At 34.0% G+C, this 20,686-nt stretch overlaps 1 protein-coding gene across 19 annotated transcripts in view; it reads right to left on the bottom strand.

Moving 5' to 3' along the window:
• Positions 1-20,686, bottom strand: part of WNK1 (WNK lysine deficient protein kinase 1) — a 174,287-nt gene that overhangs the window by 48,369 nt on the left and 105,232 nt on the right. For 17 of the 19 annotated variants that reach the window (XM_072654100.1, XM_072654109.1, XM_072654091.1 and 14 more), the window contains one exon: positions 1,964-2,052. In XM_072654100.1, coding sequence (XP_072510201.1) covers positions 1,964-2,052 — 89 coding nt within the window. Of the gene's footprint in view, positions 1-1,963; positions 2,053-9,990; positions 10,199-20,686 lie in introns of those variants that run through there. The other 2 variants (XM_072654108.1, XM_072654111.1) reach the window with 1 other exon arrangement.

The following is a 20,686-nucleotide window of genomic DNA, read 5'->3' as shown; positions in this document are numbered from 1 at the left end:
AAATTTTCTCCAAACATAAACACAATTAGTTCACCAATTTACTAACATGGGGCTTCTTTTGACTAGTAAAATATGATTAACTCTCAAACTATATGAAATTATCATTCAACTTCAATTACTAAATAATCAATAATGTAAATCTACATTTATATTGGTTTGCAATGCACTTTACAAATATTATCTCATTTAATCCTCACAATAACCCTGAGGAGTAGTTGTTATTATTATCCCCATTCTATAAATGAGGAAACTAAGGCAGACAGAGGTTAAGTGACTTGCCCAAAATCACAGACGGTAAGTGTCTGAGGCTGGATTTGAACTCAGTTTTTCCTGGCTCCAGGTCCAGAACTCTATCCATCTGTGTCACCTGGCTGCCTCCTACATATATTTAGTCCAATGACATTTCATATCAATAATAAATTATTATTGCTGAATGAAATCTATAAACCTATAAATCTTCAATGTTCCACGTTCCAACACAATTTTATTAACATTTTATTTTATATATTATTAACATTATATATACATATATAGATATAAATATCTATATCAGTTTGGAATGAATAAAAAACAATCCTTAAATTAGAGTAAGAATCCATTCTTCTTACAGCTCTCTTCTATGTATAAGCTCTTTTAAAAACTGGAACATAACTTTTAAAAATTCTTAGTAGTTTGAAAGGTCTTGATGTTAGAGGATCTTAGAATATGAGAATGGGAAACTGAAGATATTAAATTCCTCTACAGCATATCAGATCCCCTCAATCTTCACAAAAATGACAAACATTATTATATAATGGCTACAACAACGTAAAAGAACCACCATAAAACAATCTAAAGTGAATATTCACAATTACAAAGAACGGGCATGTTCTCAAAAAAGAGGTATGAGAAAACAACCCCCAGCCCAGTATTTAACAGAGGTTGGGAGTGGCAGGGGCAGAGACACACATCCAGTAGATGTGGAACACTGAATATGAATTCAGATTTTTTAAAATTTATTGGTCAGTTTTGCTCATTCCCCTCCACCTCATTCTTCTTTTCTTTAAAAAAAAAAATTATTTTCTACATAGGATGTCCTTGTGAGAAGGATAGGGAGAGGGATACTAGAAGAAGTTTAGTGATATAAAAACAAAAGTTATATGATACAAAAACAAAAATGTATTTTTTTTTAAAAGATAAAAATTTAAATTTAATCTGTCATGTCTGGACCACTGTCAGACTGATCAAGATCAACAAATAATTTAACTGACTCAAGAACAGACACTGGATCTTAGCCAGACCCCAAATACTGATGAGTCAGTCATATGGCAGATATATTTGCCACTCCTCTGAGTTAGAACAAGTGACTAAGCTAGATCTCCTCCTAAGCCTTAGGCAGACTCCTCCCTTTTATTTTTTTAAATGGAAGGAAACTGGATGTTTTATTCCTTTTTGCTCTGACAAAGTGGCAGTAATGATTCAATACCTGTAAATTTCAGTTTAAAGAGCCAAAAGATTATTTTATCCATCAGAATTCAGTATCTGAGTGAAATGTCATAAATGTCATAAAACATTCAGTTTTGAACTTAACAAATAGAACTCCTCTGCATATTTATTTTGGGGAGATGAAATCCCCTTTTGTTTTATCTTCGAAGCATATTATATAGTTAGCAGTGGGATAAAAATGTGGGAGAAGAGGGGAAAAGGAGATAGGCAGGGGTATACTACTTTGTTATACTACAGTGGTATAAAAGTCAAGAGTATAATAGAATCTTCTTGTGTCAATTTGCATAACAATGGGCAGGACCTATAATTTACTGAATTATTCAATAACAAACTCCAAATAATGATGAGTAATTTGTCTTTGATAGTAGGTGAATGATGTGAAATGGTTTTTTTTTGAGCCGAGGCATTATTAAGCTGAAAAATTTTTTTGTGCTTTGTCTATAATACAAATATCTTTGTCTCAAAGAAAATCACTTACCTTTCATCTTTGTTTTGGCGAATGCATCCTTCAATAATTTCCTTTACTTCAGGAATTGCTACTTTGTCAAAGCTGGCTGGCTTCACTCCCTGAAATACATATGAATATGAACAGAGTCAAATTCAGATAGCATTTTTAGAACCAAGACAACTTTTCAAATATTATCAGTTCGTTTTTTCACGCAAACACATGTAGCTGGTTTGGTTTCTTCGTACAACCCTATGTCTTGCCTTCTTTAGAAAAATCTACCTCAGAAGCAAATTATGGTGTTGGAAGGGGAAAACACAAACTGTACCTTCCTGGCTTTCTTCTGCTATGCCTGCGGGGGTTAAGCCATGCAGGGTCAGAGCTCCAGCTCTTCCCTAGAAAACAACCATGAAGAATTAGATAGTAGGGTCACCTACCGCCATGTGGCTCTTGCTACTAATGACGAGGCACCATCCTCTCTAGGTGATTATGGAAGAGTTCAAGAGTAGCTGTATTAACAGTATCTCTTTTGTGCTTTCGTTAAGGAAGTAATTGGGAAGAAGAGTACAAAGATTTCATTGGTTGGAAAAGTCTTGTTTACTAGTACATTAGTCACCAGAGAACTTAACTTTGAATAGCTAACCCATACGTAGGCATGAAGTTACATGTTCAATTTTGCAGACAACGGTAAGGGGATTCTATTACAATGATTAGTAACATGTAGCAGGCTAAAGGATTTAGGTTCAAAATGACAGCTTAAGAATAAAAAATATTTAGTATGGGTAAATAAACTACAAACCTAAAGGGGGTACATTGTTCAGCCTATTTTAAGAGGAAAATCCATCTAGTTAGTTGAATGTAGTGATCTAAGGATACAACAAATCGGTGGTGGAAATGTGCAATCTCCATAGAAATCTTTCAATTATGAATGTAAGGGCACCTAGGTGGCACAGTCAATAAAGTGCCAGGGCTGGAGTCAAGAAGACTTGAGTTCAAATCTGGCCTCAGACACTTACTAGCTGTGTGACCCTGGGCAAGTCACTTAACCCTGTATGCCTCAGTTTCCTCATCTGTAAAATGACCTGGAGAAGGAAATGGCTAACCAGTATCTCTGCCAAGAAAACCCTAAATGGGGTCAGGAAGAGTGAACAAGTGGACAAGACTGAAACAACTAAAACAACAACAATGAATGTAGAATTTATACTCCAAATAGGAAGCAATGTCAGAAAGTCATCTGATCCAACCCATACATGAACAAGAATTCTTTCAACAATATTCCATATGCAATAAAGGTATATCTAACCTATTTAAAATTTTTTTATGATACTCAGAATTTTAATTATTCTGAACTTGACAAACGCAAAAAGTGTATACGAAATCACAAATCTCCATTCTGTATAGCTTATATTTTTAAAATATGTAATAAATTCTATGTTTGTTATACAAAACTATCTTGCTTGTGTTCCCTTCTGAATTTCGTTCTGTTTTGTGAATTAAAAAAATGTTTACTGATTTTTTTCTTCTTTTGATGTCACTATGATTACCTACCCTTAAAAAAAAAGCATAGTCAAGCAAAACAAATATACACATTGAAGAATATCTTAAAATGTTATTTCCCTCTGTTAAAAGAGAGAAACATCCTTCATTATTGGTCTTCTGGAATCATGACCGTTCACTGAATTGATCAAAGTTCCTAAGTCTTCCAAAGTTGTTTTTCTTTACAATGTTACATGGTCCCGTTTATTTCATGCAGCTCTTCACAGGCTTCTCCATTCTACGATAGAATAATATTCATTACATTCCCAGAATATAATTTGTTCACATGTTCCCCTCTTTGTTGCCAGTTCTTTACATCAACTTCAACAAAAGGTGCTGCTATATTTTCTGTACATATGCCTTTTTGTTGTTTAGTTGTATCTGGCTCTTAGTGACTCCACTTGGGATTCTCTTATCAAAAACACAGGAATGGTTTGCTATTTCCTTCTCTAGCTCATTTTAGAGATGAGGAACTTAGACAAACAGGGTAAAGTTGTGATGTGACTTGCCCAGGGTCACACAGCTAGTAAGCATCTGAGGCTGCATTTGAACTCACAGAGATAAGTTTTATATAAACTCCCAACCAGCTTCAGTGTATATGACTACTTTTCCTTTAAAAAAAAAAAAGTGTTTTGGGAGTATATACCAAGGGATAACTTTTTTCTTTTGGATAAATTCACAGCTTTATTAACAATCCATTAGGCATGACTGTTTGTCCCCTCCAACAACTGTTATTTTCCTTTTTTCCCCTTATCTTTACCAATATGGGGAGGAACCTCAGAGTTGTTTTAATTTGCATTTTTCTTATAAATTATTTAGAAAATTTTTTCATATAGTTGTTGATGGTTTTATTTTTTTTTTGTATGTTCATATCCTTTACTATTTAGGGGAATAGTTCTTGTTCTTATATATTCAAATTGGGCTTTTATCAGAGAAACTTATGGCAAAAACTTTATTCCAATTAACTGTTTTCCTTTCTAATATGAATTATACTGGGGTTTATGAAAAACCTTTTCCATATTATTTAATCAAGATTGCCCATTTTTATCTCTATGGTTAAGAAACTCTTCCTGTATCCACTTTTGTGAGTTATCTCCTCTCTAATTATTTTTAATGTAACCTTTTGTACCTACGTTCTGTATCATTTGCAGGTCATTACAGTATACATTAAGAAATTTTGGTCTAAAATCATTTTTTACCAGACTGTCTCCAAGTTTCCCTAGCAGTTTTTTGTTGAATGATTCCTAATCCTAGTATTTGGGGTCTTCTGGGTTTATGGGTTTACTATGGTACTAAAACCTAGTCTCTTCTTGATCACTATGGCCAAGTAGAACAATCTAATCCCTCATCCATATGAGAGACCTACAACTACTTGAACACAGATTATCATGTTTCTCCTGAATTATCTTTTTTTCAGGCTAAACATATTAAGTTCTTTTTAACCAATTCTTATGGACTGACTTAAAGGTTCTTCAGCATTCTGGTTTCCCTCCTCTGAATATTCTTTGGTCCTCAAAGCTATTGGCAGAACTGAACACAATAATCCAAGTGTGGTCTAAAAATCTTGCTGTACTCTGATTTGATCACTTCTCCAACTCTAGATACTATTAATTTCTTAATGTGGCTTGTGTCTATTAAACTTCCCTGGCTATCTTTTTTTGTGTGTGTGCAAAAGAAAAAAATGAGCAACAAAAATAGTAATACAATGTATACTGTGGGGATGGCAGATGGTATAGGGGGGTAGTGTTCTACTTTCTATCTACCTTCTTCTCCTTAATAAAGTTACCTTTTTTTGGGGGGGGGGGGGCAGATCTATAAGTTAATTGCTATTAATTAATTGTTAATTTGTAAATTAATTTTTTTGGGCCCAGATCAGTACTTAATCTGTAAATTACTCTCTTGCTCATACAAATTAGTAAGTGGTCTATATGGTCTTGGAGAAGTTTAAGTCATCTGAGTGGTTAAATGACTTGGCCTATAGTCATACAGTTTGTATGTAACAGAGATATAACTTGAATTTAGGTGTCCTTGACTCTAAGGTTAGCCTCGAGACAGATGCCTTTCATTAAAATGATATTGCCTAGTTTTCAGAGGAAGAAATTAAAGCTACCTATAGTTATATGAAAAAATGCTCTAAATCACTATTGATTAGAGATGCAAATCAAAACAATTCTGAGGTACCACATCACAACTATTAGATTGGCTAACATGACAAAATGAGAAAATGATAAATGTTGGAGATGTGAGAGAGTTGGAACACTCAGCAATTTGGAACTATGCCCAAAGGGCTATAAAAATACGCATACCCTTTGACTCAACAATACCACTTCTAGGACTGTAACCCAAAGAGATCGTAAAAATGGGAAAAGGCCCCACATATACAAAAATATTTATAGCAGCTCTTTTTGTGATGGCCAGGAACTGGAAATCGAGGGAATGCCCATCAATTGGGGAATGGCTTAACAAGTTGTGGTATATGAATGTAATGGAATACTATTGTGCTATAACAAATGATGAACAGGAAGAGATCAGACAGGCCTGGAAGGACTTATATGAACTGATGCTGAGTGAAAGGAGCAGAACCAGGAGAACGTTATACACAGTAACAGCCACAGTGTGAGAGGACTGTTTTTGATAGATTTAATCCTCTACCGCAAGGCAAGGACCTAAAACATTTCCAAAGGACTCATGATGCAAAATGCTATCCACATTCAGATAAAGAACTATGGAGTCGGAATGCAGAAGGTAGTAGAACATTTTCTCTTTTGTCATGTTTTGTTAAGTTTTACTCATTCTTTCATTCATTTTAATTCTTCTATGCAATGTGACATGTGAAAATATGTTTAATAAGAATGTATGTGTAGAACCCATATAAGACTGCATGCTGCCTTGGGGGGGAGGAGCAGGGGAAACTGAAAACTTATGGACTTGTTGAAAACAAATAAATTTGGGGAAAAAATGATATTGTCTCATAACTGAAGTAGAATGATAGCCCAAATCATGTCTTAGCCATAACATAATGTCTTGAATATGAAACAAGAACATGCTTAGAAGTAAAAAACTATATAAAAATAATTTATACTTCATTTGTCTATGGTATGAGAATAAAATACATTAAGCCTCTAATACTTATTTACATAATGTGTATCTAGCACTGAAAAAGCACTTCAAAACACTAGTATCAAAGTCAGATAAATATTCAATAAATTGATTCTCATCAATCACTGACTCAATTTTTCATTAAATTTGACATTTTCTTACTGTGACTATATCTCATTGAAGTAAAAAACTGTTACAAAAAAAGTAAGTCTTGCAACACAACTAATCTCAAAATCTATGCCTCTAAATATTTGCTAAGTTTGATCAGAGGATTTCTACTTTCCTAGACAGTCTAAGTCAAATCTCTCTCTCTCAATTTATTTATTTTCGCATAACTTAACTCCTGTCAAGATTAGATTAATAATCATGCCTAAACCAAAAAGGCCACTTGATGGCATCTTGACATTTGAGAAATATAAAGTAACTCATGATTGGAGGCTCTCCCTCAAAAAGACAGAATAGAATTAGATTCATATTAAAAAAATCACTATAAGTAGCCAAGGACTATTAAATGTTAGAAGAACTTCTGAGAAACATTAAAATTAATATACAATTGCATTTTGTACTTAAAGGCACTTCCTGGGTACACAGAACAGTGTCTGAAATAGTTCATTTTTAATAGTTTTCTTGAATCATGGCTCCCAATTATTGCCTAAAGGGCTCTTAACTATTCATAGTTCTGATTTATCAATATATAAAAGAAAATTTAACTTTAATAACACATTAAGGTAGCATAAATGACAACCCAAAAAAGTGAAACCAAGTATAACCTTATATAAGCTAGGTATGAAGACTGCATGAGAAAGGGAATTACCTTCACTCAGCTACCATAATGACTAGCCTAGGTAATATATGGGATGGTTAGACAGCACAGCTGATAAGAGCACCACGACTGAAGTCAGGAGAACCTGAGTTTAAATCTGGCCTCAGACATGTATTAGCTGTGTGACCCTGAACAAGTCACTTAATCCTGTTTGCCTGTTTCCTCATCTGTAAAATAAATTGAAGAAGGAAATGGCAGTATCTTTGCCAAGAAAACCCCAAATGGGGTCATGAAGAGTTGCTCACAACTGAAAGGCCTAAACAACAAGCCATCTTTGAGTTCACAAAAGCTGCTAAACAAAAGTGAAGGATACTATTGAAGACAGCCATGAAAATCCAAAGGTCACTAATTTTTAAGTGATACTTGTCATTCATAATTCACCACTCAATTTATATGGCATCAGCAAAATTTGTAAAGTTTGCAATACACATACCTTTTCTCCATTAACATCTTGTTGGAATATGAAGGCAATCTTGGGTTCTCAATGTTGTATCAGAGCACAAACTCTTATAATAGTTCTACCAAATTGGAAAAGTTTCTATGAGTACCAGTGTGGTGTCCAACTCTATAACTGTCACCCAAGGACCAGTCTAAGTAAGTACAGCAAGGCCTTTCATCTGGATGTCACTAGTGTGATGAATTTTTTAACCAAGTTGACTACTGCTTACTATATACTAAGTCATAGAGGGGTTGCTATCTATAATGGTGAAGAGCCCTGACACCGACAAAAGCAAATATTTAAATATGGAAAAACATATATACTTTTTTCAATCCTATTATTCTCAAATGAGGTTAAGAACACCTCAACTTTAAAAATGGGCAAACAACAGTGTAACATATTCAAGGTCATATAGCAAATTAGTGGCTAAATCAGAAATCACAACCTATGTTCAAATTCTTTAGGTTGTGCTGCTTTGCTTCCAGAAATGAAAATTACTTTTATAAAGTCCCATAGCATGTTGGCATTACTTTTGTTCTTAAGGTATTCTACAGGCTCCAAAGAAGACAATAAACTTTTAAGATGTATCTTATTGGTCAAATAGGTCAGATACTTAAGTGTGCAAATCTGAAGAGATTAAGACTGCTTACAATAATATACTTAAATATGATGGAAGTGTCCATTCTATCCAAATATTTAATAAAAGGGTGGTCTTATTACTTTTAAAACACTTATTGAGTAGCAAAAATATACAGACTGTATATTGAAGAACATGACACTAGAAAAAATGCAAGAAGAATATGGAAAGAATCCACTGAATTTGACGTCAACTATTGGAAAGCTGATCTATACAGTTGTCAAAACTCGGAAATGGTTTGATAAAATCCTACTGAAGCAATCACAGATCTATACAGACTAACATGAAGTTAGTGAAGAACATATCAAACAGAGTGCTGACTCCAAGAACAACGAGCTTTGCTGTATTTTCAAGAGCAAATTGTCTGCATTAAATCTACAAGTAATCACTTCTAAAATGAAAAGGGACTTTGACTAAGAGTTTTCAATTAACTAATTTAATGACAAATAAGACAATATATATCTCTAACTAGAAAGTGCCTCCCCTCCCCCATTTTATTCTATCCAGAGACCACTACAGGCAACCAGAAAATTTGTTTTTAAAGAAATGCAAGCAAGCACTCTTATGAAAGAGAACAGAATCCAAGTTGGATTAAGAGAGTACCTTTCACATAACAAAAGCAAAACTATGTAAAAGGGTCCAACCACCTAACTAGAACCCTCCTCCCTTGCTACTCACCCTAAAACATTATAGCCAATTTAAAAATATTTTAGGTTTGCTTGGGCAATTGTTTTACCTATACTTCTTTGTACAAAAACTCAGGTAGCAACTGAGATTTTCCTGCATTAATCAAAATAAGGTCCTGAATACCATTTTATGTATTTAGTTAAATCTCATATTCTAAGACAACTAGGTTACTTCTTTAATATATACATTCTGGATTCCCTCAGGAAAGGGTCAATACATTAAACATTTCACAGAACAAATCTGAGCAATTTCAGCTGCTCAAGGATTTGGCAGACAAACAAATCAAGAGCTGACACAAATATAAACATATTTACACATAATGCTTTATTTGGATAAAAAATTGACTCACTTTGCTTTGTATCCCATGTAGTTAGGGGCCCTTTGGGCAGAGCATCCCAAGCAGACGCAAAATGACCAAGCAGAAAAACAAAAGTGCTTCCTAATGGATAATCTCCAATGGCTCAATCTAGAATTTTCAGCCTCATTTATTTTAAGCTTAAGGTTCAAATCTGTTATCCCAACAGTTTAAACTTTATCCTGATGGAAAAAAACATAACGCCTTTTCTTGACCATTCAGAATAGAGGAAACCTTCCCTCCCTACACAAAATACAACTACTTCAAATATTTGCTCACCTTTGTTGGTTTTGCCTACCAATTATCCCTAGGAAATTTTCCTATTAAAAAACAACAACGAGCAATTTTGGAATAGGAATCAAATCATGTAAACTAAAGTTTAACCAAATTGTATTAGTTTATTTTATAAATATTTTATAAACCCAACAAATTCAACAGTACTTTATACATACTCCCAAGTGGCTTCAAACAAACCTTTACCCACCTCATTTGCACAATCCTTTCCAGAGCAGCAGCAGCAATGGGAATTAAAGATGACCAACACAGAACAAAAATCTCTCTTTGTAAAATCCATCAGAAAAGACAAGGTAGGTAAGTTACCTTATAGTAACTGAAGGGAATAGGGTGGGGGTATGTGGACAATGAGTGAGTTAGTGGTCTATTAAGATAAAAGACTAAATTAACCCACAGCACAAGGAAGGCAGATTTCTAAGTTGGAAGAAAGCATAGTTTCCTGTTTAACATTAGCCATGCTTCCCCAACTCTCAGACATCAGTTTGCCCTGCTTTGGAATCTGGTTGTTCTCTTTTAGCCTCAAGAACGGTATTACATGCTAAGCAACAAATAAACTACTCTGCTTCACTGATCCTCTTCCAACAGCAAAAGTTCCCAAGGGCAGGTAAAATGAGATTTTTATTTAATCAAAGCTCCACCTCCTAACCCATGGGATCAGCCCCTTCTTCTTACAGGTGATTATCTCAATGGCTAGTAAGTACATCAAAGAAGAAATCCATTTAACTAAATACTCTAAAAAGAAAAAAAGGGCAGAATTTAATGGTAAAAAAGGACATATAAGGTAGTAATAATAACAATGATATGATGATGATAAAAGCAACTAACATTTATATAATTCATAGTAGGTGCCAGGCACTGTGCTAAGCACTTTACAAATATAATCTCATTTTATCCTGACAACAACCCTGGGAGACAGGTGCTATTATTATCCCCATTTTACAGATGAAAAAATTAAGACAGTTACAAAGGACCTCTGCAGTCATTCTAGTCCAACTTACACAAGTACATCTCCTTTCTACTACAAATTCTACAATAGTAAAATAGTCTTTGAAGACATTCAGTGAAGCAAAACAAAAGCTTTTTTTTAAAAATCAGTTAAGTCAATAAGTATTTAGAAAGTACCTACAACGTGATAAGACACTGTAGTCAGTGCTGGGGATACAAAAAAATTTAATAGACAACCTCTTGGCCCTCAAGGTATTACAGCCTAACAGGGAAAAACATGCAAACAACTATACACAAATAAATGGGGAGAGTTTACAGTTATTAGTAAATCTGGTACAGTAGAAAATATTATCTTAGCTAATATTAAACTGGAAGAAGTAATTATAACAGACATATGAAGTGCACTTCACATGCCTGTTATAATTTCTTCCTTCCCTTTACTATTGAAGCAGTAAATTGAGCACCCTGGAGCAGTAGAGAGTTGGCTTTAAGGTGAAAAAGACCTAGGTTCAAGTCCTTTGACTCTGGGCAAGGCACTAAACCTCTAAGCATTCTAAGTAACTCTTGAGACTATATGTTAATGACTAAGTGATAATTTGCACAGAAAGAGGGAAGGGAGCATCTTCACCTGAGAGTTCCCTAAATCACAGGTCCAATCTCCTATCCCTATTTAACATTATTTAATGAACTATAGAATAAGGGTCTTATTAGATTCCAAATCAAGGGTTTTTTGTTTTTAACCACACCAATGATTTAACTGAATAAAAACTCCCAGTGAAATAACTTCCTCTACCAATGCAGATTATTACTTGCTCTGCAATTTATAGTCTTAGAGTTGCCTCTAAAAACTGGATTTACTAAGAATAATTCCGAGTCCTTTTGGGTTTTATGGAGCAACTTTAGGAACTTATATAGTACCTGTCTCCAGCTTCAATAGTTTTATATTTACTAACCGAACAGAGTTCTATAATAAATACCTTTAAAAGGAACCTACCATAAATACCTCTCAGACAGGTTCTAGGCCACTCTTATAAGTTTTCTTTTACTTTAAGAGCCCAAACTAACTGTCTGTTATAGGAGACCGGGAAAAAAAAAATCATTATTATGACTCAAAAGAGTTCATTACCACTACTGGAAAAACTTGAATACATGTTATATAGAGAAGGGGAAACTCCAAACAAAGCCTATGCACATTGGCATACTGGTTCATCTACACAGGATTTAAGAAGAAAGGTATTCTATATTTATTTACATCAAAGCATAATATATTTCCTACCTCAACAAGGATCATATGAGAAAAATATTTTACATCTAACATAGAAAAATTAAAAGCAAATATTAGAGATGGAATGATTTCTTCTGAATAAGCATTATTAAGGCTCTACCATCCATGACAGGAATACAACTTATAGTCTATTCCTTTATTAAGTGGAAGCTTGTTCCAATGGATCTGAGACAGTATAAGCAATTCACAAACTCTTTAACCCCCTATCTAATCAGAGATCAGCTTCAATGTTTCTGTAAAAGAGCAGGGTGAATTATACACTTAGCTATGCAAAAACTAAAAGGAATTTTACCCTAACTGCTTTAATCCTTTTTTTTTTCCCCTCAGAGAGAACATTCAGACCTTGAAATCTAGGGGCTAATGGAATTAGTGACAAAGTCAAATTACACAAACAAAGTAATTAAGATCTCCACATTTCTTGCTTGGTTGTTAAGGGGCTGGATTCAGCCAGATACTTATTGGTATGAACCATTAGTTTACAGGAATTTGAACAGACCCTATGATCCTGATGGAAAACAAGCCTCCTCCAATTTCCCCACCAAACCTTGCTAAGTAATACTGTTAGAGGAAATTAGTTTGTCTCATGATTCCCATAACATACCAAGGCTCATTACTCTTTAGACAAAAAAATATGTGTGCTACTGCAACCTCAAAAGTGCTGTCCTTCATATATAAAACAATGTGACTGATAACTGTACATATTTAAGGGATTCTTCTAGAAGCAACACTGGGTTGCACAAAAAACATTCACCCATACACTGTCGTTGAGTTGTTCTGGAAATCAATGGTATGCAGGTAGGCAGGTAACTCAAGATCCAAAATAAAGTATTACAGTTATGAAATAGTTTTTCTTTATTCAAAGCTGACTGTTGCTGTGTTCGTCCTTCATTTTTGACTGGCTAATATAATATTTAGTTCATTGTCATAACAAGTCATTGTTACTGGCTAAAAGTTATTCTCTCACCAATTGAACTCTCTTGGTTGGATGTCCTGGAATTATTACCCCAAGAAATGAGTTTAGGTCTGGAAATAAAGGCAAAAGTTAGCAATAAAAAAAAGGTTAATTTCTCTCCTACCCTAAGTCTTTGTTTTGACCTATTACTATTAGATTATTAACACAAAAATTTTTTAATGTCTGATTTTTACTTAATTATTACATTTAGTATCTGACTTTAACAAATGCTTATACACAAATTTTTTGCTAGGTTGCTGAATGTAACTGGTTACATTCAGAACAAAATAAGCTTGGATAAGTGACTTATGACAGAAGAAAGTACATTCTGTAGTGACTTGTCCTCTCTATATAATACATGCTATAAAAGGAAGGGTTACCAAGTTGATCTGTCTCTAAGAGACAAAGGGGGACTCGTCCATGAGTATTCTTGACTGCTGAAGGGATCTCAAGGCTTCAAATAAGGAAAAGAATAGTATTCACATAAATATGGAAAGCAAAACTAATGGTTCCCCAAACTACCTATGTTTTCAGGATGATTCTTGAGAATCAAACCAAAGAACTAAGTTAGAGAATTTGCAACTATGGGATTGGAGCTCCTCATAGTTAGGGTCTTTTGCCTTTACTAACAGAACTCCCACATTTGTTAAGTCATGCAGGTACAACTAAGTGGAAAAACAGTAACATATACTTCTGCTCTTTCTTTATTGCAATACCAATAACTAGCATTTATATGACACCTTAAGGTTTGCAAAGTGCTTTACAAATATTATTTTATCCTTATAACAATCCTGGGAGGGTAGGTGATATTATTGTCATCATTTGTTACAGAGAAGGATACTGAGGGCAAGCAGAGGTTAAGTTAAATGACTTTTTCAGACTGACACAACTAGTAAGTATTTGAGATCAGATTTCAACTCAAATCTAAGTTCAAAACTCTATCCACTAAGCTACTTAAGCTGCCCTTAGTATTGCTGATGCTTAGCATATCATCTGGCAATTACTAAGTATTTACTATGCTTGTTGACTGACTGCTATTTTCTTCTTTTGTAAAACGGGGGAAATACTTGTATTAACTCAGAATACTTGTGAGGAAAATGATTTTTAAAATCTTTAAAGATTATATAAATGAAGTGGTAAAGATGATTTCTCAAATCATTACACACATTATCTTTCACATTTTCCAATCTAATTCAAAATTAAGTGTCAATTCAATATTTAGTGTCAAAGCAATATGGCAGAGTCAGGGGGTAACCATTCATTTTGTTCACTAATTTTTTTCCTGAAAGGGTTACTGAGTGTTGTTATTTAAAAAGCCAAACAAATGCAATTCAGTTGAAGCAAGAATTTTGGTTGTGTATAAATTACTGTCACTCTGATAAAATACAGCATAGCTCTTGAGGAAAGTGATAGCATCACTATTCTTTAGTTTATTCAAGAAGAAATAGACAACTAGTCATCTACCCTGAATTATTAGATTAGATAGGTTCCTTCCAGCTCTGTGAGAAATGAGAAGTAGGAGCTATCTTTAATTCCAGTGAAGTTTTAGAATTTATAATTGTATTGCCTTTTCCCAGAAAATAATTTTCTATAACTACAAATAAGTAGAGGGATTAATTCATATGAATGTCAGCTTCATCTTCTTTTGAAATGCTAAATAAATGAAAATAACCAAGATTTAAACCACAGGAAGAATAGAAGGAAACAAAGAACAAGAATAATCTGTCCTTGATCGCCCTAGCTATCAGTACTCTCTCCCTCAAATATTGTATCCCTTCCCTAGCAGAATATAAATTCCCTGGAAGTAGAGAATATTTTTATTTTCTATTTGTACTGATAGCCCTTAGCATAGTGCCTCATACATAGTAGATACTTCATAAACATTTGTTGGATTGAACTGGATATGAATTGGAATTCTTACAGTTTATACTATACAACAGGCAGTAGCTTGTGTTTTTATTCTCTGAGCCCTGAGAGTTTTCAGTTACATGTCATCTTCACACATATTGCACATTCTTCATCGAGTGGCATGGTCATTTTATGTTAGAATGTAAGTAGAAAGAACAATGTATATCCTTTGGATTAGTGTTAGTGTTCAATAACTTGACTGAGTTAAATTTTTTCTAAAATCTTGTTTGGTTCACTCATTTATGAAACTGAAAAGGATAATAGGATCATAAATACAGAGTGGGAAAAGACTTACTTCTAGAGGCCATCCAGCCTAACCCCCTCTCCTTTTATAAAAGAAGAAACTAAAGCCCAGGGAGGTTGACTTTCTAAGGTCACATAGATGATACATAAATCTTTTGACTCTAAAGACAAGATTTCTTACGAATACAGCAATGATGACAATTTATGAGCTTTCATAGCCTTTGCATTTCTAATGCAACAAAGTAGACAAAAGCATCAGCTTTGAAGTCAGTGTATGTGGGTGTGGAATTCTGCACTTGCTACATTGGTTAGACCTTGTGCATGCCACATAACCTATTTTTAACTATGAAATAATGGGGAAGTAGGATTAGATTATGTCTAAGGATTCTTCCATTTCTACTTCTTATGGTACAATGAATGTCACACTTGATTCTGTATTTTATTTTCTTGTGAAAACATCAGTCTCTCCTGTTGGACTGTAACTTGTTAAGGCAGAGATTTCCTTAGGGCTAGTGCAAAACAGGTGCTCAACCTGAACTATGTACAATCCAGGTTTATCAGCCACACAACCCAGGTTTATGTGAAGCTGGAAATATGGAAAGTACATTTCAAATAAGGATAACAGTCATCCTGTGACAACTAAATTCCAGTTCCTGCACAATGACTCACCACTGAACATAGCTAACAGACATTTATGGACTTGGAAAATGAAAGAAGCAATTAGAGGTAATTGGGGATACAACATTGTAAAGTAAGTGGAAAGAGATCTAGGTCTTGGTGCCAGGTCCTAATGGCCATGTAACTAAAAGCAAGTCATTTCACCCTTGTGAGCCCTCACTTTCTTTATCTGTAGAGATGAACATGTTTTCATTGATTCATTTCACAGGGATACAAGTAAAAGTGCTTTGCAAAACACTATATAAATATAAACTATTACTGATAACTTACTTTAAACCAATTTTAGTATAAAAAATAAGATCTACACATGAAAGTAATCAAAGCAATGACTATTTGATTAATAATGGAATTTGGGTAGGTGAAGTTCTCTAGTGTTTTTCAAAATGATTCAATTAAAATTTTTTTTTTTTACATACAATTTATCCGAAATACCTACTTTTATAAAATCAGAAATCCTACAGTTTGCTACCCTCTTTGAACTCACCAAAGGCTTTAAAGTTCAAACAGATCCAGACACTCTGCAACTAACATGTATATACTTCTCCCTTTACTAGTAACACAAAGTTCAGAACTAAAAGAGGAGAAAACCAAAGACCACTGCAGGTTATAATGTTAGCAGCTTTGCATAAAAACATCACTGTGTGCAACAGCTAAGGATTGTTGTATTCTTTTACAAATTTTACAAAAAGCATCCTATCCTGCATCCTACCTGGCCATTTATAAAAAGAAAGTTTTAAAATGTATCTTTAATTCCTCATAACAGTGTATATATTTTTAAAGTTCATGTTATAAAAATAAATTGCATGTTCCTTTGAGATATTCAGGGGCAAATCTTATTTCTGTAGAGAAATAATAAGGAGTTGGGTTCCTTAAGATTAACTAGACACATTTAAAACTAAAAGATAGCCCAGCTAAAGAATCTCCAATAGCAGCCTGCAAAACAGCAGCACTATTGTCTGTGAGGTATGATGAAATCCACACCAGTTTCAAAATAGGAATATTGCAACATCAAAAGTGGCTGGTGGCCAAGAGATAGATAGCACACAATGTCTCAGTATATAGCTCCCACATGCACTGTTCATTTTCCCTGTTTGGTATTTGAACACCCAGTAGGACATAGTTAGAAATGAATGAAGATACTGGTCCACAAACTCCTTTCAGCAGAAACCAGAGCAATAGGACTTTTGTTGTGCTGTGCTGTGTGGCTGGAGCTACTTGAAAAAGGGCAATTTCTATTAGGTGCATACATGGATGACTATGCTGAAAACAAACATTAATATCACACCTTAATTCTGCTCTTAAAAACATGGAAAGAGTGAAGACCTCTGTTCTTCATAGCAGAATGAATGCTGTCATAGACTCAGATCTAGGGACTAGAGGATTGCCTACCTGATAGTAAAACATCTATCTAAATAATGTAGGTCAACAGACTCCTGGTGGTCTTTACATTGCAGTTTCTGTGTGTTTATAAATCTCAAATGTATTGTCTTCATTAGTTTTTACCCTTTCATTTAGTATTTTATTTTTCTCCAGTTACATGAAAAAAACAATCTTTTAATATTCATTTTTAAAACTCTGAGTAGGCAAGCAATTCAATATAAGTTATACCTGTGTAGTCATGCAAAACATATCAATAATAGTCATGTGGAGAAAGAAAAGAGATAAAAAAATACCCAAGAAAAATTAAGTTAAAAAAGTATGCTTCGATCTGTACTTAGGCTTTATCAGTACTTTCTCTGAGGATGGACAGCATTTTTCATCACAAGTCCTTCAGACTTATCTTGAATTGTCGAGAAAACCTAAGTCATTCCCAGCTGATCATCCGACAATATCACTGTTACTTTGTACATACTACATTTCACTTTGCATCAGCCCATGCAAGTCTTTCCAGGTTTTTCTGAGAGCATCTTGCTCATCATTTCTTACAGTACAAAACAGTATTCCATCATAATTACATACTAATAAGTCATTCCAATTGATAAATGATCAAAAGATATGACTAGTTTTCATGAAATAATCAAAGCTATCTACAGCCATATGAAAAAATACCCTAACTCACTACTGAATGGAGAAATGCAAACTAAGACAATTCTGAGGTACTATCTCATATCTATTAGATTGGCTTTTAGATTGGAAAGAAAAGGTAAATGACAAAAGTTGGAAGGGATGTGGCAAAATGAGACATTAAGGCAATATTGGTGGAGCTGTGAAATGATTCAACCATTTTGTAGAGCAATTTGGAACTCTGCCCAAAGGGCTATAAAACCATGCATACCCTTTGACCCAACAATACTACTAGATCTGTATCCCAAAAAAGATTAAAAACAAAAAGGGAAAGGATACATATGTACAAAAATATTTGCAATAGCAGATCTTTTCTAGGAAAAAAAGAATTAGAAATTGAGGGAATACCCATCAATTGGGGAATGGCTGAACAAGCTCATTAAAGTTTGGAAAACGGTTGTGGAAAGACATGATTAAAAAATTTGCATTTGTAACTTCTATATCACTACTGTACTATAGGCTGAAGGAGTGAAGTCTCTTTCATTTGTAAAGCCAACAGTCATGAAACATTATGATACCTATTATGGAACCTAGTTCTATAACTCAATTAAGCATCTACTGAATGAAGAGGAAGCTGACCCTGCAGTTATGAAGATCTAGACTCAAGTTCTGCCTTTGACATATACAGTGTGAACAGTCCAGTCATTTAAACTCAACCCCCTCAGCAACTCTGTAAAACCAAACTATAGATCTTCATCAGGTTGGGGGAGTTTCGAAACTGAGTTCTTCAAATTGATTAATTTAGATTTCTGGGACAGAAAAACAAAACAAAACACCTGCCATGTTTAAAGCACAATGACAGACATTGTGGATACAAATACAAAACAAAACAAAACAAAATCCCAGTACCTTCAAGAAAGTATTAAAAAATGTGGCATTTGAACTAAGCCTTGAAGGAAGACAAGGATTTTGAAAGGTCAGCATTCTAAGCATAATGGATTACCTGAGCAAATACACTGAGTGTAACTTAGAAGGAGGTTTCCAGTGCAGTACCTCCCCAGGGATCTATTTGGCCTTCTATTGTTTAAAATTTTTTTTTAAAAACAATGAACTGGATAAAGGCAGAGATGGCATATCAAATCTAATCAGACACAAAGCTGGGAAAGGCTAGCTAACACGGGACCTGTCAGAGTCATGACCCAAAAAACCCCTGCCAGGCCAGATTCTAGCTGCTAGAACATGGTCTTTGAATAAAGTGTGGATAAACACTTGTCAGGGATGTTGCAGAGAGGCTTCTTGTTCAACTGTAGGTTGAATTAGATGACCTTTAGGGTCTCTCCACCTTCTGTGATTCTATGCAGCTAAGAAGGTCTGAGAAAAAGTGGGGAAATGATCATAGAACCACAATTCTCTTTCCTTTCACAGGAAGATTATTTAATAGCATAACATTTTATAAGAAACAAGTTGGAAAATTTCATTAGTAAAACATCTATAACAAGTTTTCTTTCAGGTTTGAATCTATTTGCACACTGGGTCCAGGAACTATTTGCTCATTTGATAATATATCATGATTTAATAAATAACAGAATTAGTCAATAAAGAAATTATAAAGAAAAGCAAGTGTAAGAAAGAGGTAAAGGATGAATATTAGATTTCATCCTTCTCTCTTAGATTAGACGTCAGAGAGAATGATGTTACCACTGGAAAAAATGGGGGCATTTGAGAAAAGGAGATTTTTAAAATGGTATATTTGATTTTAGCTAGAAATAAGGAACAAAGGTTTATAGATGAAGATCTGGAATTCACCGATTCAAGTTCAGGAGACAGCCTTACCAAGCCATTAAGAGAAGAGATTTTAATACTGAGCCCTGTGGTTAACTACTTAGCTAGGAATTAACCTAACGAAATAGTATTATAAATTCACATGATGAGACAAAACCTTAAGAAAACCTTTTAACGTAAATGCTAAGAACTTACAAGATGTTTATTGTTGAACCTCTGAATAATAATGAATTGAAAAATATTTAGATGGTAAATGGTGGGGAGATGGAGATCAACCTACGCTACTATTCTTTGAACCTAAATGCAGCAACCTATTTACAAGACTTATCTTGTTCTATACTCAAGTATATACTGCAACAGTTAAAATCTGAATTATGGAACACTAGATACTAATATGTAATTATGTTACATGAAAAATGAAAAAAATCAAATATTCACAGGGCACACATCTTGTTTCCCAGCAAATTCATACATCAAAATGATCATGGTCCTCTAAAATTTTCCTGTTCCCAATCTTTTTTGAAAAATAAAAAAATAATACATACAGCCCATATATGGAAAAGTTTTTTCTTTCTCATTAAAGATGTATAAGAATATTGCTCTCACTAGCTAAAAAATCTAAATGTTGATCATTATCACAGTTACCATTTTTTAGTATCTTAAAAGTTCAGTAGAATCACTTGGTTTAATTTTGATGCTTTCTATCATACATTTATTATAGTACCTCTTTAATAACACCTTCACCTGTTTTGTAATTATTTACCTAATGATTTTGTTAAATGTTTCAACTGGACAGAACTGGACAGCCTGCCAGCAGACTACTGTAGTCAAGGGCAATTTAAATACTAGTCACTTATTAACTTATGATCACTAGGATCTAGCACCCTAACTCAATAAATGTTTATGGAGTGAATTAAACTAAATCACTGATGATGAACTGGACAAGCAAATCTCGGGGAGAACATCCTGAATTTAAAACCCTAAACATTTGCTATTTTTCAAAAGATCTAATTAAAAAAACTAAAAAGATTAAATATAAATTTCAATTTAAAATGATTAAATAAAAATAAATAAAAAGTACTTTTAAAA

This window comes from Notamacropus eugenii, chromosome 3, assembly GCF_028372415.1.
Source record: "Notamacropus eugenii isolate mMacEug1 chromosome 3, mMacEug1.pri_v2, whole genome shotgun sequence".
Taxonomy (NCBI): domain Eukaryota; kingdom Metazoa; phylum Chordata; class Mammalia; order Diprotodontia; family Macropodidae; genus Notamacropus; species Notamacropus eugenii.
The sequence above is the reverse complement of the archived record's forward strand: the minus strand, read 5'-3'. Positions and strand labels throughout refer to the sequence as shown.